Consider the following 18,798-nt stretch of genomic DNA (forward strand, 5'->3'; position numbering starts at 1 on the left):
ACCCTGGGGATCATGACCTGAGCCGAAGGCAGATGCTTAAGGACTGAGCCACCGAGGCACCCCAATCCAGACAGATTTTGAACGAAGCCACAGCTCCTGTGGCTTTTCCAGCTATGTTTACTGTGTGTGCCTACGGCCTCGGGATCAGGGTTTCTCCATCACCAGTAAATACAGAGCATCCCAGGACTCCCATACGCACAGGCACACAACCTACAGCAGAGAGGATGTGGCGTTGGGGGCGGGATGGGGGAGAGGGGAGTGTAGGGGGTGGGGGACATCCCCAATTCTCCTGTATTCAGGTCTGAATATACACATTCACTCAGGGCAACAAATCAGTCCTCCAAACTCATCTGAACAGAGACCCAAAGTAATTTTAATGCAAGTAACAAAACAAGTTAGTCTGTCTCCATCCGTAGCCCCTCCATGCGAGAATTACAGTACTTTATAAAAATGTTCTAAAAGGCGCAAACTACAGTTCCTTCAAATATGGTTGTTACGAGTAACATGTTTGGTCCTAATATTTGCTTCTTGGGTGTCTCGGGTAATTTGCTGTGTTGGGTAACATAAGCACCGAGGGAGGGCTGGTTCTACCTACAGGTCAGAAGTTCGGACAGTTTTGTCCTCCCTGCTTTCCCGGTGCAGGTCACGCCACCGGCGGGGTCGGGAGGTCGCGGGGGAAAGCAGTTCTCATATTTCACAAAACCTTGGTGTCACAGATGGATGTGGCGACCAGCTAGAAAAATCCATGGGGTCGTCACAGAGGCTCAAGTTTGGGGGAATGATATTCACACACTGCCTGGCAGAGCAGGCTTTCCAGATTCCTGGCTCTAAGACTTTCTGTTTGTTTCCACTGTGGCTACAAGAAAAATCTAGAAAAGCCACCCAGGTGAGAAGCCCTGGGGCACGTTGCCCCACCTTCCTCCTTGAGGCTCATGTAGCATCTTGCAAACCCCAGGGGTGTGACCGACCCTCCCTACCCACAGCAGGGCTAACGGGGGTTTTCCGTGGAGGCACAAGGTGGCCACTGGTCCTGTCTCTGTCCCTATGTCACCCTGCACAGTGTTGGGGTCCTGTCTCAGAGAGGCTGTCTGAATTTGCTTGCCCTGTGTTTTGAGAGCCTCAGCCAGTGCCTGGCACATAGTAAGCACTGACTAGTCTGTTGAAAATGAACGAGCGAGTGAATGAGTGGATGGAAAGAGAACCCAGTCCTGCTCTGGTGTCTGTGGTGGCCCTAAATCACTCAAACCAGACATCTTCCCAGCTCCACGGGACCCGGGCTGATGAAGGTCCAAGGGCAAAAGCACGTACATGGCACCAGCACAGAGAGGGGGTGGGTGGGTCCCCCACACGGCCCCAGCAGCACACTCAACAACTGGGAGGCTACAGACAGCAAGGTGCGGAGAGCTTCTCCACGGGCCCTTCCTGGGGTCACCTGCCTGGCCGCACACGGAAACACTGCTCCCACACTTAAGGGCAAACTACCCCCCCCGCCCCGCCGCCACCACCCTGGCACCCTGCAAGATGGTCTCAGAATCGCCCAGAGCGCCCTTCACCCAGACCCTGCCAAAGCACGTTCCCTGGGGGACAGTGTGCGCACCGAAGTGGCAAGCCACAGCCATCTGGAAGCTTCTCACTGGCTTCGTTTGCAGTCGGGACACCAGGCCCCTCCAGATCCAGAGAAGTGTCCTCTGGGTGTACCCCAGACCACACTGCCCAGTGAAGCCACCGCGTGGCTGGCTGGAGTGGTATTTCAGCCCATCTAAGTGCCTCTGGGACGGGCAGGGACAGAGCAGGCTCCCCCCAACCCATGAGCTTCGCTTTTGAACCCCTGGTTGTGTTCTCTGCCGCCTTCCTCACCGTGCGATTACTTTTCCTAAGTTTCCAGCTGCCCTCTCCACGGGACGGCGAGCCCCAGAAGAGCCTGCCCACATGGCATCCACGGTGCTGGGCAGGCACCAAGCCCTCTGCAATTTATGCTGTTGAAGGAACGGTGGGTGGGTCCACTGAGGCCAGCAAGCCTTAGAAGGCAGGGCAGGAGGAGGAGGGCGGGGCCTTCCTACTGAGAGGAGGAGGGAGGCAGCAGCACCCCTAGGCTGTCTGGCTGGCTGTGGGGGTGCGGGGCTGGGCTGCTGTTGGGAAGGCCCACCTGTGAGCAGCTGCGGGACAGATGGGGAAGGCTGGGGTGATGGAGGCCAGCAGAGGCTGGCATTCACCATCTGGACACAACAAGATCTTTAGCATTTATGAGGCGGCTCTGCTCGCCTGGCCCCAGGGCTGTGGTCCTCAGCTTCAAGGAGTTTCGTGTCCCCAAGGAGCTTGTTAGAAATGCAGGTGCCCAGGCCCCATCCCTGAAGACCTCTGATTCCACAGGTCTAGGGAGGGCCCCCGTTACTACTGTTTGCTGGGGATCACACTGAGATTCTTCGCCTTAGGAAGGTGAGCCTAAATCCGACCCCAAGTTAAAGATTGCCTCCCCTAAGGCAAGCCAGTAACAGTGTCACCAAAGGTGGGTGGCACTTTCTTGACCCAGTCCAGCACAGGAGGCTTTGGTCTGGATGTAGACACAACACAGGGGTGACACCTGTTTATCACATGGAACTTGGCTAAACATCTGAGCAGGCTTCACCCCTCACCCCACCTCCAACCCTAACACAGACAGAAGGGGGAGGGGAGGCTGAGCTGGGGGAGGAGTGGCTCGACGCAGCTCACACCTAGGGAAGGATATCCCCCTGAGACCTGGAGTTCTTGGTCTCTTGTCACATCACATCACATCCCCAGGGTTAAGAAACCTCCTGCTGAATGTTTTTGGACTTGAGCATCACTGGATTGGGGGCTTGGTCTCGTTGAGACTTTCAGATGGGCAGGAATTCCGCATCCCAGCCTTCATCATCTATTCTCTGATCTCAAGAATGCAAAATTCTTCTCTCTCTCTCTCTCTCTCTCTTTTTTTTTTTTCTTTTTGGCTTTTAAAGGAAACAATATGTTTGCTAGAAAAACCGCACACAAAAAATTGATTATATACAAAACGGTTATCTGAACGTAGATTTTTGTACTGCAGCAAAAGCGACCTCGCTCCCGGGCTTCTATTTGCGTTTCCTCAGGATCAGGTACATGAGGCCGCTGATGAAGGTGAAGGCGAAGGCCACCCACGCCAGGATGAAGGAGTAGCCATAGCTGCCTTTCTGAACTTGGTAGAATTCGAAGTTGCTCTTGTGAAGGTCTTCACGCCGGTCTGTGTATATGGAAGCCGCAATCATGACACAGAGGCCTGCCGAGAGCAAGCAAATAAATCAGACACAGACCCCGTCACAGCATGGGCCATGGACCCGAGGGGATCATGGCCAGAGAGGAAGCACACTGGAGCTCTGATTATTGGCGGGTGTTTATTTTAGTCCAGGGGAAAGAGCACTGCTGCTGTTTCATCGCAGGTCATGGCTGCCCACTCTGTATGGCTTCACTTCCCGCTTGCGGCTAGCTGAGCCCGATTTTGCCTGGGCAGCTGGAAACCCAGCCCATAACTGGTCTAAGGCCACGGGTCAGCCAGACAGAGAATAGTTCAGGGTCTGTGCGCCACATACAACCTCTGTTCCAACTACTCAGCTCAGCCATGGTTGCGGTGGCTGCGTGGACATAGCTGCAGGCAGTATGCAAATGAATGGGCAGGGCTACAGTCCAGTAAAATGTTACAAGACCAGGCACTGAACCAGATTTGGCCTGCGCACCATACTCTGCCAACTGTGCCCCACCCCCAGGCAATCCTGTTCCTGTTTATTTCTAATATGTTCCAGTTCTGGCCACAGAGAAATGCTTCAGTGAAAAATATTACTCCCTGGAAAGAGACAGGGAGGATAAAGCACTTTTTTTTTTTGGTTGCCATGCTTTTCCTTGTTAACTGCTTCAGATACTGTTAGGTCAGGAGGAATGTTTGGAGCTACAGCAGCCTTTTGGGGGCCATGAGGAGGTCATCGCTGACACTCTGAGGATGAAAGCATCAAAGGATCAAGTGGAAGTTCTTGCTGCAGCTGCTGGGCTGCCAGACCCACAATGGCACCTTCCACCTTCAAAACAACCTTTTTGTTGTTTCAGAAAAGCAACAGTCTTTGGGGCTGAAGTCATTGTTAGTTGGATTTTCCTCTTACTTGAAGTCAAAAGCATCCTGAGTGAATCACCAACGGACGTTAGTGGCAGGATGAGGTCAAGTACCCTGATCTTCCCTGGGGAACCTGTGCCTCTTCCCTCCGTACCAAGATAGGACATTCTTGATGGCGCTCCTACTTACCCTGCAGATCTTGGCTGAGGCTTCCTGTCTCTGGCACGGCTGCTCTGACCCTCTGTCTAAATCCCGACTCTGAGGTATAAAATGTTAGGCCACGAGCATGGCGGCCGGCTTCTTTCCAAAGCCTCCCCCGCTGCACGGCTCCTGGCTCCTGCTCACAGTGGCCGGGAAGGGAATGCTTCTTCCAGGAAGCCCATCGCTGTACTTACATGACATGAGCTGGATGATGGAGGTCAGCACGAACCTCTCTCCCTGCTTGAGGCGGAAGAGTTGGAGCACAAAGATGAGGAAGGCGATGCAGCAGAGAATGGTGGACAGGATCATGGTGGCCTGGACTGCTTGCATTGTGGGGTAATCTGTGGGGAGAGGGCAAGACAGCGGGACTGAGGACCGCAGACCCCGGGGCCCCTCCAGTGGGCAGAGTGATGGGACAGCTCCAGAGTCGGGGACGATGGGAGGCAGAAGTACGTTTGCACAGTATCAGCACAAGAACAGCCAAGGGGTCATCCCAATGTCCCCTCCCCCAGTGTCCGTCTGTGCACTGGACCAGAGGGTCCCCAACGTCTTTTTCTGGAAAAGGGAGTGAGAACCACCTGCTCTGTCATTCTTCTCAGCACATGGTTGGGGATTTTTTTTTTTTTTTTTTTTTTTTTTTTTTTTTTTTAAGTACAAACCCTCGGGTTCCAACCTGGCAAACTCTGGTTTGGGAAGTCAGGATGGACGGGTCAGGATTAGGGGTCTCCAGAGAGACTCTGGGGAATCTAGGGCTCACAGGGTTGAGTGACCTTCAGACGTGCTCTGGGAACTACCTAATATACCCTGAAAAGAAGAGAGTTACCCTTGTGACCACTATTTAGGAAAAAGAGAAAGGGAGGAGCTCCCTTTTGGAGAGCAGGGGTCTGCAGAGGGAAATCTCAGCAGAGAAAGGAGCTGGTCTCGGATGGAGGCCACGGCACCCAGGGAGGACACAGTGGAGGCCCCACACTGCGGGTGTAGAGAAAAGGTCAAGGACACAGACTGCAACCACCTGCATGGTTCTCAGTTTCCTCCTCCGGAAAACAGGGATGATAGCTGCTCCCCCCGCTTCAGGCAGGAGAAGTGGAAGGAATTCATCCATGCAAGCATTTTAGGGGGTGCTGTCAAGAGGGGAGTCCCCGGTAAGGGCTGAAGGTTATCACCAGGACGCAGCTAAGAGAGGTGAAGGGACAGTGGCTGAAGTTGCCCAGGAAAACCTAAGAACGAGCCTTCTCCTTTTTTCTGACTTTTGCCTGAAATTGATAGGAGGGAAGCGTGATTCCTAAATCCTTCACGACATGCTTGGAGCAAGGGGTGCTTGTTCATCCTGGCCACATGTGGGGATCACCCACAGGGCACCCAGGCCCTTGGCCCATTCCTTATGCTGAGGAAAGAAGCTTGACCACCTCCCCCCAACACACACACACCGGATGACTCTGTCTACACAAAGTCCAAGAACAGATGGAAGGAGACTAGGGTGACAGAAGTCAGAAGCAGTTGCCCTTGGGACAGGGCCTGTGGGAAACCAGTGGAAACAGGCCCAGGGGAACTTTCTAAGGTAGCAGGAAAATTCTCTATCTTGCTTTGAATGGTCGTTATGTGGGCATATATGTAATTGTCCAAACTCTATAAGCTGAGCCCTTAAGAAGTACATTTCTTGTTTCTAAATTATAGCTGCATGAAAAATACAAATCCAGCACACTACACGGAGAGGATATAGGTCAGAATCTCCAGTGTTGGAACCAGGCACAGGGGTGAGGTGGGTAAGGTTCCCCCAGGCAAGTCCAACGTGGGGCCAAGGCTGTGACCCTCTGGCTAAGAGTGGTGTTTCCCAAATTGGCCCAATCTCAGAAATCACCTGGAGGCTTGTTAAAAATACATATTCCTAAAAAAAAAAAAAAAACAGACTCCTAGACCCCTCTCCCTGAGATGAGGGCACAGTGGTTCCAGGGCGGCCACCAGGAATCCGTATTTGGAATCCGCCAGGGGCGGTCCAAATACAGACACTACAGATCCTTAAAATGCAGATCTTAAATCCATCCTTCCATCTCCTTAAAATGCAGATATCGAAATCCTAACCCCCGACGGGATGGCCCCGGGACACGGAGCCTCTAGGGGGTAAATCAGGTTGTGAGGGTGGAGGACCAGTACGGCTCTCTGCCCTCCGCCCTGTGATGCCACGAGGAGAGGGCGCCGCACACCAGCCAAGAAGAGAGGCCTCACTGGATGCCTGATCTGCCAGCACCTGGAGAGACGCAGAAGCTCTCCTGGGTCCAGGAACAGGTAAGGGAAGGGTTCCCCCAACTCCGCTGGGCCCAGCACGCCCCCAGCCTCTGGGTTCTGCACACCCCTCCTGTCTCCAGCTTGCACAGAGCCCTCGGCCAGGCCCCTCTGGGGGACCCTGAGAGTGCAAGGAAGGGCATGAAAGCAGCGAACAAGAGTTCACTATTCACAGGGAATAGCTAAGGTGCGCTGCACCGGCTCGCCACTCACCCTGATATCTCGCATCGATTTCTGTACAATTCGTGTTGTTGACACACACTCTCCAGACGTCTGCAAAAAACTCTTCTCCTACCCACCAGGCCTGTAAACACAAACGGAAACACAGTACGGGCTGTTGGTTAACCAGGAAAACGCTCCTCCTGCTCGGCTTCGAGGCACAGTGGCCGGTCAGTACTCGGGACCCGCGCTTCTGTGTCTGCCCTGTGCATGCGAGTCACCGGGAGTCAGGTTAAAATGCAGATTCTGACTGAGAGCTCTGGGGCGGGGCCCGGGATTCTGCATTTCCGACAGGCTCCCCTATATGTGGGGTGGCTGAAAAGTAAGACACGGGCCGGGGACCGGGCCCTCCCAGGGCACAGGGGCACAGACAATGCTCAGTGAGGGTCACAGGCATGCACCGCGGTTAATCCAAAGAACTACAGGGGTGAAGTCGCGGGGGGGCGTGGTCAGAGAGGCTGAAATCTAGGGGCAAGGCCTGGTACAGAAGGAATGATCAGACAAAGCCCTCCTCTTTCTGTCCAAGTGCCTGCTTCCTCTTTGTGCTTCTGCGGCTCCCTGCCCAGTGGGCCCTCTGTACGCCTTCCACCCACCCAAACACGGGAATCTCCCTCTCCCACCCTCCAGTCCACCGACGGTCGCTGAACTCCCACCATGTGCCGGCTACATGTCAAGTGCAATTCCTAACTCCTAACGACACCCGCTGACTCCCTGAGAGGCAAAATCAAGGCTGTGTCTTCTCAGGAGTGCACAGCAGCACAAACACCCAAGGGCACCCGAAGGATTAACGGGGGCCTGGGCTGATGCTTTTTGGCCCCTGAGGTCTGTCCGTCCCTTTCACCGTTTCTGGGACCCTTTCAGGATCCCACAGGGGTAGAGGCAAGGGACACTGAAAGGAGGCTCGGAAATAACATTCACAGTAGTGAATTTATGTCGCAGACTGTGGGGTCCTCTGGGTAATGGCAGACCCAGTGCCTCAAGCCACAGTATCAGTGTGAGAGCTCTGCCCTGGACACTCACTTCCAGAACCTTCAGGAACCGAAACTGATCGCTGCATTTACCTGCCTGATGAGATCGAGGGTGGGGAGCGTTTTGAATCCCACCTCTGCCGCTTACGGCCGCCTGCACTCTACAGGGCTCACTCCCTACAGGGCAGGTGTTGTGATGGTCTGTTTGTTATGTGATGATAAATTAATAGGGGTCCCAGACGTAAGCAGAGCTGGTGGCCACTCGTGAGGTGCACCTGGGGGCTCTGGGAGCCATGTTTCTGACTCTAAATGCCCCTGAGGCTGAACTGATCGGGATTGAAGCCAGGCTTTTGGATCAAGGTGTGGGCCACTGAGAACCTCGGTACAAAGCTTCATTTCCTGCTGGGACAGACAGTAATCTATACCAATAGATCATTTATCAAATGCATCCTTGCCATATGGCTGCAAGCTGGGTACTTAAGTAAAAAGTTCCATTTTTCAGGGGAGCCTGGGTCATCGGGAAAGTTCCAAGCATGAGCTTTGCTAGGAAGGGCATAGCTCAGTGGCTCTCAATTGGGTTCCTGATTTGCAAGGGCAGGAGGGGCAGAGATCACCTGGCATGGGTCACCTAGGGGATCCAGGGCAGCGGTCCTCCACTGAGGGTGGTTTTGTTCCCCCTCAGGACATCTGGCCATGTCCAAAGGCATTTTCGGCTGTCACAAGTAGGGGTGGGAGTGCTTGCCATCCAGTGAGCAGGGGCCAAAGATGCTGCTAAGCATCCTACAGTCCGCAGGGTGGCTCCAGAGCAAAGAATGATCCAGCCCCAAATGGTTGAGGTTGAAAAATTTATCTAGAGGAGGGTTCAATCCAAGCAGCATCCTCAAAGAGCTCCCTACGCCCCAGCCACCACGCCAGGCTCTGCGGGGGGGGGGGGGGGGCATCAGGGATGAGAGAAGCCAGGTCCCTGCACACCCACACTTGATCATGAGATGCTCCCAACCTCCACACGGAGGCCGAGTCCTTGGGCCTGAGCAGAGATGTCGCCGTAGGGAGGACAACCCCATATCCTAATCAACTAGGGGAAGTTCTCCATCCTGCTTCTGTGGACTGCAGGATCCAGGGGTTGTGGGATGACCGGAAGGAAAAGGAACTCACATTGTCAATGGTGGCGACGAACAGCAGTGCAGCAGAGGTGATGTGGAAGATGATGATGAAAGCCAGAAGCACCAACATTTTCACTGCGCGTGGCGGGGCGAGGAGTCGCGCTTAGAGCCCAGAGAGACAGAGAGAGAGACGCTAAAGGGGGTGCAAAAGAGAAATACATTCGTCAATGACAGAACAGAATTAAATGGAAAACAGGCAATTTTTTTGTGGGGCTTCAGAAAATCAAAAAATGGGGCACCTGGGTGACTCAGTCTGTTAAGCATCCGACCGACTCTTGATTTCGGCCCAGGTGGTGATCTCAGTCAGGGTCATGAGACCAAGCGCCGTGTAGGACTCCTCACTCAGGAGGGAGTCTGCTTGGGAGTGTCTCTCTCTCTACCTCTCCCCACCCTCGAACTCTCTCGCTCTCTCAATAAATAAAATCTTAAAAAAAAAAAAAAGGCGAAAACCACTCTTTTCATCATTCCTCGTCTAGAGAGGATTTACTGCACAAAATCTGGCAGGAGGAGCTGCTCCTGGTTGCATCTAGATGCCAAATATTCCTCGTGGTGGAGGACAGGTGAAGACCAATTCGAATCTCGAATTCAGAAAAGCATCGCACCTCTTCAGAGCAGCATGCTTCATAAAGGCGCCTGGGCATGAAGGAGCGACCCTATGCCTCCTAAAAGGACTGCATTTCCCAGCTTCCCCTGGGGGGAGGGTGGAGCCTTGTGACTAACTCTGGCCAATGGGCGGCAAGCAAGGCAGGCAGATGTCATTTCCAGGCTGAAGAGCAGGTGTGAGTTCTACCACATCCCTCCCCTATGACATCGTTAGCATGGTGCAGCCCCAATTCCTCGAAGTCTCCCACTTTGGACAGATAGAGTGATGGACAAATAATTCCTCTGGATGTTAAACCACTGAGATTTGGGGGTAATTTTTTTTATTCTTTTGTTATTTTTTTTTTTTACTATGGCTAGACAGTCTGAATAATATGCAATAGGAAGTGACTGCAAAGTGAAATTGGAAATCTGGCAAAACAACTGGGGTTGTAGCTGGTTTTTAGAAGTGATGATGGAGAGCTCTTCAAAGGGTGCCAAAGGCATTCATCCATGAGGGCTTGTCCCATGTATGACCATGCTTATTCTCACTCATGGAACTCATTATTATTCCTTCATGGGGATGGACTCTTGTGGGCTCATACAGAGTGACTCCATAAGACCCAGGAATCCCTAACACCCAACGAGCAGCCTTGGCTGCAGAGCTCAGTCTGGGCGGTCCCAGCTGTGATTCTGCACGTCATCAATTAGAAGAACCCAACGAACCAGCTCAGAGATTTTTCCAGTTCTTCTATTTTTTTTTAAAGATTTTATTTATTTATTTGACAGAGATCACAAGTGGGCAGAGAGGCAGGCAGAGAGAGAGAGGAGGAAGCAGGCTCCCCGCTGAGCAGAGAGCCCGATTCGGGGCTCGATCCCAGGACCCAGGATCATGACCCGAGCCGAAGGCAGAAGCTTAACCCACTGAGCCACCCAGGCGCCCCTCCAGTTCTTCTTAAAAGGACAAATACTCTTTTATTGATGCCTGCATCATTCTTTAAAAAAAAATTTTTTTATTAGAGAGAATGAGTGGGGGGAGGGGCAGAAGGAGAGGGAGAGGCAGACTCCCTGCTGAGTGTGGAGCCAACATGGGGACTCAATCCCAGGACCCTGAGATCATGACCTGAGCTGAAGGCAGATGCTTAACCAACTGAGCCACCCAGGTGCCCCACACCTGCATCATTCTTAAATGTCATCATAGGCTGCTCCCAAACAGATTTCTGACCTTTGTCAAAAAGCCAACCTCATCGGGAAGGGCTATACACGCCAAGGTGATAACAGACCTCGTATGTTATCCACTTCAGATGACATAAAAGCATATGGACACATAACTAAAACTTTCCAGAAGAGGGGGGAAAGGCTGTAACTCAGTTTTCTCCAAAGTGTGGAACTCAAATGCTATAGGGCTTGATTTTTGGTTGGAACATTGGTTGATAAGGCATTAAATAACACTGAACCATGGAGTGAGAAAGTCCTCTTCTAATCCTTCTGAGTCCACCAAAGAAAAAGACCCAGTTTGGTGCTAGCCTGTCTCAAACACCTGCCATTTGAAAAAGAAAAAAAAAAGAGAAGAGGAGAAGAGAGAAGGAGAGAGAAAGAAAGAAGGAGGAAGGAAGGAAGGAAAAGAAAAAGCAGAACTTTAGGTAGGCCAGTGTAGCTAGAATTTAACAATGTCGTTTAGATTTTAATAGGTTCATTTTTAAGGTTCTTTTTATAAGAAGTAAAGCTATTTATAGACAAATTTGAAGTTTTGAAAGTGAGTCATTTAAGAAAAATATTATGTAAATAAAAGGAATGGTGGCCTTTAACGTTAACAAAAGTCCTGAGGCTGGTTCTCAAACGCCTAATTCTGGGAGGCACAGCTTTAACACCTGGAATTCCAGACATCAGCAAGGAACTCCTGCAGAGAAAAGAGTTAAGTTTTTACAAGAGGTCTTGAGTCCAGTGTAAGAGAAAGATCCAGGGGGCATACAAGGGTGGCTACAGATTGGTTTGAACTGGTAGATGTCCAGGAAAATGAGGACATAGAGAAGCAAATGCCAACTCTGCTCCCCCATGATGACGTCTGGACCTCCTGTAAAAACAAAATGGGGGTAAAAAGAACTTGTGCACCTAGGACATTGCTCGTGACCTCATCAGGGGCTTTGGAGGATATCATTCATAAGTAGAAGAGATCCCCTAAACCTTTAAGAGGGACCCTTTGCTCCTGCGTCTTTACACCAGGCGTCTCTTTAGCTACTATCCCTGAGGCCACTGTCCCACTTCCCTTCCTCCAGGGAACCAGTCTGCAGGTTTGCTGTGCGTCCCACCAGGAATAGGGGCTGCGTGGGAACACTTATTCCCCACTCTTCAGGTTTCCGTGTGGAGGGAACAGCACCAGAGTAGCACTTCTGGCCTCATGCCCCGCCCTTCGCTCCTGATTGGAGGGGGTCCCAGCGTCCACTTTCTGGATTGGTGGAGCTCGGGGGTTAAGGGCGCGCTGCCGGCTGTGCTCTCCCCCACGCCTCCTCCCTCGCTGAGGGCAGTGGCAGCGTTTGCTCGCGGGGAGCCCCGCGTCTCCCTTTCTTGGGGGGGTGTGGAGCCAAGAGCCCGTGCTCCAGCCCGGCTTCTCCCCGCACCGCTACCCTCCAGCATCACTCCCTTTCAGCCGCTGCACCACCTCGCCGGAATGGCCGCCTGCCTGGCGCCGGCCTGGGAGGCCGAAGCCGCGGTCGGCGGCTCGCTGGTTCCCATGATGGCCCCTGCGGTCCTCTCCGAACATTCTTCGACTTCAAGCTGCACTGCCAGTGGACATCCTTACGTTTCTTTCTTTCTTTCTTTCTTTCACGTTTTACCTTTAACTATTCTCTGCTCCCAAGGTGGGGCTCGAACTCAGGACCCCGAGGGCAGAGGTCGCAGCTCCACCGACTGAGCCCGCCGGGCTCCCCGCTTCCACTCACGCCCCTGCACACTCGCGTCAGTGTATCTGAGGGGCAGAGTCCTAGAAGCGGGGGTGCTGGGCGGAAGGACATGCACCAGCAGCTGACTTTGCTTTTACCCTTTTTGTACTCGGCGAAGCCTCACAGGGTGGTGCCGTGCCACCTCCGTTCTCAAGGTGACCTAGTGCACCCACGTCACCTCTTTGACCCATCCCCGCCCGGAGTTCCGCAGGAAGCGTAATCCTCGCGTCTACACACCAGCCTCCGCCATCTCCTGGGCCCTTCCCAGCGGAACACCCCTTCCCACGACACCACCCCCACCCCTGTGCACCCTCTCTGCAGACCCCGAAGACACACCGGGTCCTGGGCTGGGGGGCGGCATGAACACAGGCCCACCAAACCCAAGGTGGCACGGAACTGAACCCTGCCGTTCACAAAGATTTATTTTCCCTCCCCAAAAAATGACACACTGAATGCCCATCCCTCTTGGTCCCCTTGTCCTTGTGGGCTTCCGGCGCGGTCTCAGTTCCCAGAGCAGAGTTCCCTGGAGGACTCCCTCCTTGCCACCCTCAGCTGGCTCTCCCTTGCACGGTATAGGTCTCAGGTCCACACCCCCTCCTCAGAGAGGCGCCCAGATCACCTGCTGTGAAGCACCCACGTGCCCCCCCCCCATATGGTCTCTCCTGTCCCCCTGGCTTATTTTCTTCCAGGGACTTCCATGGGCTCAAAGTATCTCCTTTGTTCCCACATTCCTCTCTCTCCCCGCTTGCTGTCGTGCTCGGTGCACAGAAAGCTATTTCTCGTCATTCGTAGTTTTAAAAAACACGTAACTGTGCCTGCTCTTGAGAAGCTCAAAGCTCTGATAGACCGAGGCGGGAACTGAGGGCCACAGCTTGCTGCCATCCCAAAGTGAAGCAGGAGCAAGGTCAGGATGGGAGCGTGTCCTGACCTCTCCCACCAATGGCTCTTTTGACCTCACTGGGGGACCCCTCAGAGGACGGGAGACAGTCTGCCAATGTCCGTGAGCATTTCCCAGCAGCCTCTGCCCCGTGCCCCTCAACCCTCACCAGGCAGACCAGCCGCCATGCCATTCCTTGGGCCATTTCTTCAGGGGCCGAGCCAGCCCAGGTTCGGAAAGGCCGCCTGGATTTGGGCACGGATCTGGCTGCGTTCGGTGAGCTTTCCAAGCTCCTGTCTAGAGATCAAAGTCTTTTTTTTTTTTTTTTACAGATTTTATTTATTTATTTGACAGAGAGAGACACAGCGAGAGAGGGAACACAAGCAAGGGGAGTGGGAGAGGGAGAAGAGCAGGCTTCCCGTTGAGTGGGGAAGCCTGATGTAGGGCCCCATCCCAGGACCCCAGGATCATGACCCAAGCCAAAGTCAGACACTTAACGACTGAGCCCCCCAGGGGCCTCTAGAAAACAAGGTCTTAAGACTTGCAGGACTTCTCTCTTAAACATACATTTTGAGGGGCGCCTGGGTGGCTCAGATGGTTAAGCTTCTGCCTTCAGCTCAGGTTGTGATCTCCAGGTCCTGGGATCGAGCACCGCATCGGGCTCCCAGCTCAGCAGGGAGTCTGCTTCGCCCTCTGTTTCTCCCCCTACTTGTGCTCTCTCTGTCTCTCTCTCTCAAATGAACGAATAAAATCATTTAAAAAAAAATACGTTTCGACCTACATAATACATGTGATGACAAAGGGGGAATAAAAACCCCAAAGATAAAAGAACCAAAAGCACGTGGTGAGAAACCACAGCCTCTGCCTACGCCCCAGTCCAGGCCTCCGCACACAGTCACTTTTAACCCCTTCAGCTGGGCTTTTCCCCAGAGTTCCATATTTCCAGACAACATTCCTGTACTTCTATTTCCTGATTCCTCTGCCTTAAACACTGATTTCCTGCCCCCAGGGGGAGTTTCTTTGTCACCGTCACCCCAACCCCCACACCTGCCCACTCCCTCAATCCCTGCACAGTCTGGCCACCCCCACGTGGAACACCGCCCTTGACATTATATGACGATGCAACTGTTGTAAACTATGGAGCACATTGGGGGGCTGTAAGGGCTTCTTCTCTTCCCCGAAGAACCCTTCTTGTCCTTGGCATGGCTAGCTGCCTCTCCCACCCCGCAGGGGCTCCGTGGGCTGTCCACACATCTTTAGCTCTCTGCAAAATTGTATCACTCTGAGCCCTCAGTCGCTGCACAGCAAGTGCTAAGCAAATGCACTGTCTCGGTTCCAAGCCCGCGGTCGGACGTCCCTTGTGGGGCACCTGATCCAGGCAGGCCCTCTCTTCCAACCTGGTCCCCTCTGTTCCCAGCCTCAGCAGCTGCTACTGAGGACCAGCAAAGTCGCCCTGGACTGGGAGCAGGGCGCGGGAATGCCGGCATGACCCTGAGACATGGAGGAGGGAAAGCAGGTCCCAGCGGCAGGAAGGGGGTGCTCCGAGGGCTCACCCCACAGGACTCTCCAGGATTAAAGGCGGAGCGGCAGTTAATCATGGCATGTCTTGTGTTAGACCTTCACATCAACCCTGTGAAGCTGGCGGGGCAAGGTATCATTATCCCCACTTTACAGATGAAAGGCTGAGGCTCACAAAGGCGTCAGGTGATTTGTCAAGGTTGGCAGAGATGGATTCCAACCCCCGGATTTTCCAACTCGGGCTCCGGGACATTTTCTGCTACCCTCCCTCCTGCTCCCATGTTTACGGCTAATGAAAATCACACGGGGGCCCAATCTGCATCAGGCAAGAGGTCACAGGCAGTGTCGCACCCTTGACCTTCGGCGGGACTTCCCCCAAGCTCTGTAGCAGGCCAGAGGGATCTGGGGAGGCAGCGTCTCTCTGCACTTGCCCGTGAGCCCAGGCTGGGATATGACCAGGGCGTTATTTGAGAGGGCCTGATGGAGAACCGCACATAGGTCTCCATTTGCCTTAAAAATAGTGCTTCCTGCATTTTTGATCCCGGTAGCTCACGGGCCCACTGAAGCCAGCGTTGTCTTTATTGATCTGCTTGGGAGATGGGTCTGGATCTTGGAGAGCTTTTCCTTGATCACTGAAAGGATTCATTCAGAAAGTACACAGACTCAGCTCTGTTTGCTACATTTATCCCAACACAGCCCGTTCCACCCGGAAACTCAGGTGGGTCTCGCAGACCCCTCAGCCTCGATTTAAAAGATGCACTGGGAGAACCACAAGACAGTGTCTTGAGACTGAAGGCCTACATGCTCTCCATTCTAGAAAATACCCACAAAAATAATCACATAAAATAACAGCGAACCCAGGACACAAGAGAACTTAAGGTGCAAAAGAATTTTTTTTTTTTTTTCAAAAGGAAAAAGAATCAGGAACGGACAGAGGAGGAGCAGCGAATGGGTCTCCATTGGCCAGTCCCCTCTGGGGGGACCTGGAGTTGGGGTGGGGGTGAAGCACCGGCAGGTGACGGTGGGACTCTGGGAATTCCGTGCACAGAACAGAGTATCTGCAGCTCGGTGAGTTTTAAGTTTGGATGGTGGACAGGATGAGGGACAGCACTCCCCGATATGTCCAGACCTCAGGTACCAAACAGGACCCAACAAAAACTGGCATCTCCTTGCTGGCTCCAGGGAGAGATGCTGTCCTGCTTTGCCTCGGCCCGATGTTTGCCTGACATTGTGTGTGTATGTGTGTGTGTGTGTGTGTGTGTGCGCACGCGTGTGTGCACACTATGCATGTCTAGTTCCAGGTGGGGACAAGCCCTTGCTGGTGACTCACCAGCCCTCCCTCCCCTGGGAGCGACACCTGGTTTGCTGCTGATGGTGGGAGATCACCATGAGGTCTCGCAGGTGACAAGGAGGTTATGGGGCCCGCCCAGGGCAGAGGAAGGGACCCTCCTCTCCTCCCCCTGTAAAAACACTGCTCCCCACTGCAGCCCTGGCCTCTGAGGATCAAAGGAAGGGGCTCTAGCCCTTGCTGGATTCTGTGCTAGGGAACCAGAGAGCCCACTGGCCAGCCTCCCGCGGGGACAACCACGCGGCCCACCCGCTTCCACTCCCACCCTCGGGAGTTCTTCCTACAATTTAAACCACGGCCCATTCTCAGGCTGAGTTGGAGGCCGTTCCTGGAATTGTAAGCAGGGAAACCATCCTGAGGGGTGGAACTTGTCAAAACAGACCTGAGAAGTCTGGCGTCTGGAGGTCCGGGGTCGTTCCCTCGACCCAGAAGCACTCCACCCACAGCTCTGACTTGAAAGGCTGAGGAGGCTCCGGGTTGAATCCCAGGGGAAGGCCAGGAGGCCTGCTGCAGAGCTGGAGGTGCTCCCCCTGGGCTGGCTGGCAGAGAGCCAGGCTCCTCCCACCACCCACAGTGCTCCGAGGGGCAGTGGCTTTGGCCTTGGTTTTCAGGAAGGCAGAGGTCAGCTAGGCCTCCTGGCCTGGTATCTGGACACCAGCCATACTGGGATATCCAGGCGTCCCAGATGCCCTCGGGCTGGCGGAAGCCCCTTTGCCCTGGGCGGCCCAGCTTTGCGCTCACTGTGGCTGGGGCTTCTGGGCACAGCACCAACGCTGGGCTGGCGGCAGAAAGGGCAACAGGCGGGACGCTGGGATTTAGCAACACTCCAGGGCAGAAACCACTGAGGCTGACCCTGCCTGTGCAGGCCCGAGTCTTTCCGTCTACTGGAATAATCATGACCACAGCAGCACAGCTGTGCCAACATTCAGTGCCTCCGAAGCTCCTACTCATTCCTCACCAAAACACTGTGATGTCCGCGCTACAATGAGCCTCATTGAATAGGTGAAGGAAAGGCTCAGAGAGGTTATGCAACGTCCCCAAGGTCACACAGCTAGTAAAGGCTGGATCTGGGACTTGAACCCAGGCAATCTGGCACTAGAGAAACTACCACGTTGCCCACCCAAAATCTGAATTTCTTTTCTGTCCTGGGGTCCTAGTCCTTTAAGGTCTGATCAGACGGGTCCGAGATCCCGGGGCCACAGGTGGCTCTGGATGCTGGCCAGCACTGCATAGCTTTACTCTAGGTCCCACAAAGTGAGGCACAGGTCACCCAGAGTCCCCCAGGCTAAAAGCACCTCTCTTCAAGGCACGCAGGGTCAACACGTGTCAGTGAGGTGACAGCCCCCCGTCAGAAGGGTGGGCAAGGGCTATGATCCCCTTTGCAGCCTAGAAGTTGAACTTGGAGGATTTTCCCAGATCATGAAATTAGCAGGTGGCAGAAGCGGGCTCAAACCCCAGCCTTCCGCTCACTGTTTTTAAAATGGAGCGATGACTCCCACAATGAGCATGTATCAAGAACCCACCATGTCCGGGGCCCCGGTGATGCACAGAAGAGTCAGGCAGACCCATGTCCCCTGGGCGCGGCCGGGTCAGTGAAGAACACCAGGGCGGGTGGGTACATAAGCCGATGTGACATGATGCCAGGCATGCTGTGAGAACACAGAGGAAGCGGGAGCAGCCCGGAGGGGACAGCATCCGAGTCTTCACGGAGGAAGTGACATCTGAGCTGGGTCTCCAAGGGGAGGGCGGGAGCACGGGGATTTTGGCAGGAGAGCCATGGGGATGGGCGTGCTGGGAGGCCGTGCAGCACAAGGGTGAGTAGGGTGTGTGCAGGGCATGGCCTGGGGCTGGGCCAGAAGCGTCATAGGCCTTGGAAGCTTGCACATTGTCCTAGGACCCGCAGGGAGGGGCAGAAGGCTCTTGAGGAGGAACATAGTGAGACCTACCTCAGGAAGAAACACATTCCACAGTCAGAAGATGGGTTAGGAGGAGGCAAAGCGGGGGGCGCCTGGGTGGCTCAGTCAGCTCAGCATCTGCCTTAGGCTCAGGTCATCATCCCAGGGTACTGGGATCGAGTCCCACATCAGGCTTCTTGCTCAGCGGGGAGCCTACTTCTCCCTCTGCCCCTCCCCCTCCTTGTGCACCCTCTCTTACAAGTAAATAAATAAAATCTTAGAAAAAAAAAAAAAGGAGGAGGAGAAGCAGGCAGGAAAGGGACAGGTCCCTGGTGAGATACAAGAGCAGGAGCTCTCCAGAAGAGTCACAAAGCCTGGCACTGGGTTTGGGGATCGGGGGCCCCGGCATGAGCACAGCGGATGCTGGTTCCCCTGATGTGCATGGGTTGGAGCAGGAGGAACACATTTGTCGGGCAAGGGTGAGGGCGACGGCCCACTGGGAGAGCCAAGTCTGGTAACAATGTGGAAATGTGCCCCGGCAATGGGAATATGGGCAGGACCTTCCCTCCAGCGAGAATAGGAGCGGCCAGCAGAGCCCCCCATCACGGAAATGCAGGTAGGGTATGCAGTCGCACTGGGAAGAAGACTGGGGAAGGGGGCACCAGATGGGGAGAAAGCCTAGAACAGACAATGGGATGCAGAAGCAGAAGCCTCGAGAGGA

General features: G+C 54.0%; 1 protein-coding gene across 1 annotated transcript in view; it reads right to left on the bottom strand.

The window, feature by feature from the left end:
- Positions 1-351: 351 nt before the first annotated feature.
- EMP2 (epithelial membrane protein 2) overlaps positions 352-18,798 on the bottom strand; it is a 30,123-nt gene continuing 11,676 nt past the window's right edge. Inside the window, exons 2-5 of the mRNA XM_047714113.1 lie at positions 8,914-9,054; positions 6,785-6,875; positions 4,486-4,632; positions 352-3,268 (exon numbers count right to left, since the gene is read on the bottom strand). Coding sequence (XP_047570069.1) covers positions 3,084-3,268; positions 4,486-4,632; positions 6,785-6,875; positions 8,914-8,991 — 501 coding nt within the window. The 5' untranslated portion in view covers positions 8,992-9,054 and the 3' untranslated portion in view covers positions 352-3,083. The remainder of the gene's footprint in view (positions 3,269-4,485; positions 4,633-6,784; positions 6,876-8,913; positions 9,055-18,798) is intronic.

This window comes from Lutra lutra, chromosome 18 (assembly GCF_902655055.1).
Source record: "Lutra lutra chromosome 18, mLutLut1.2, whole genome shotgun sequence".
Lineage (NCBI taxonomy): Eukaryota > Metazoa > Chordata > Mammalia > Carnivora > Mustelidae > Lutra > Lutra lutra.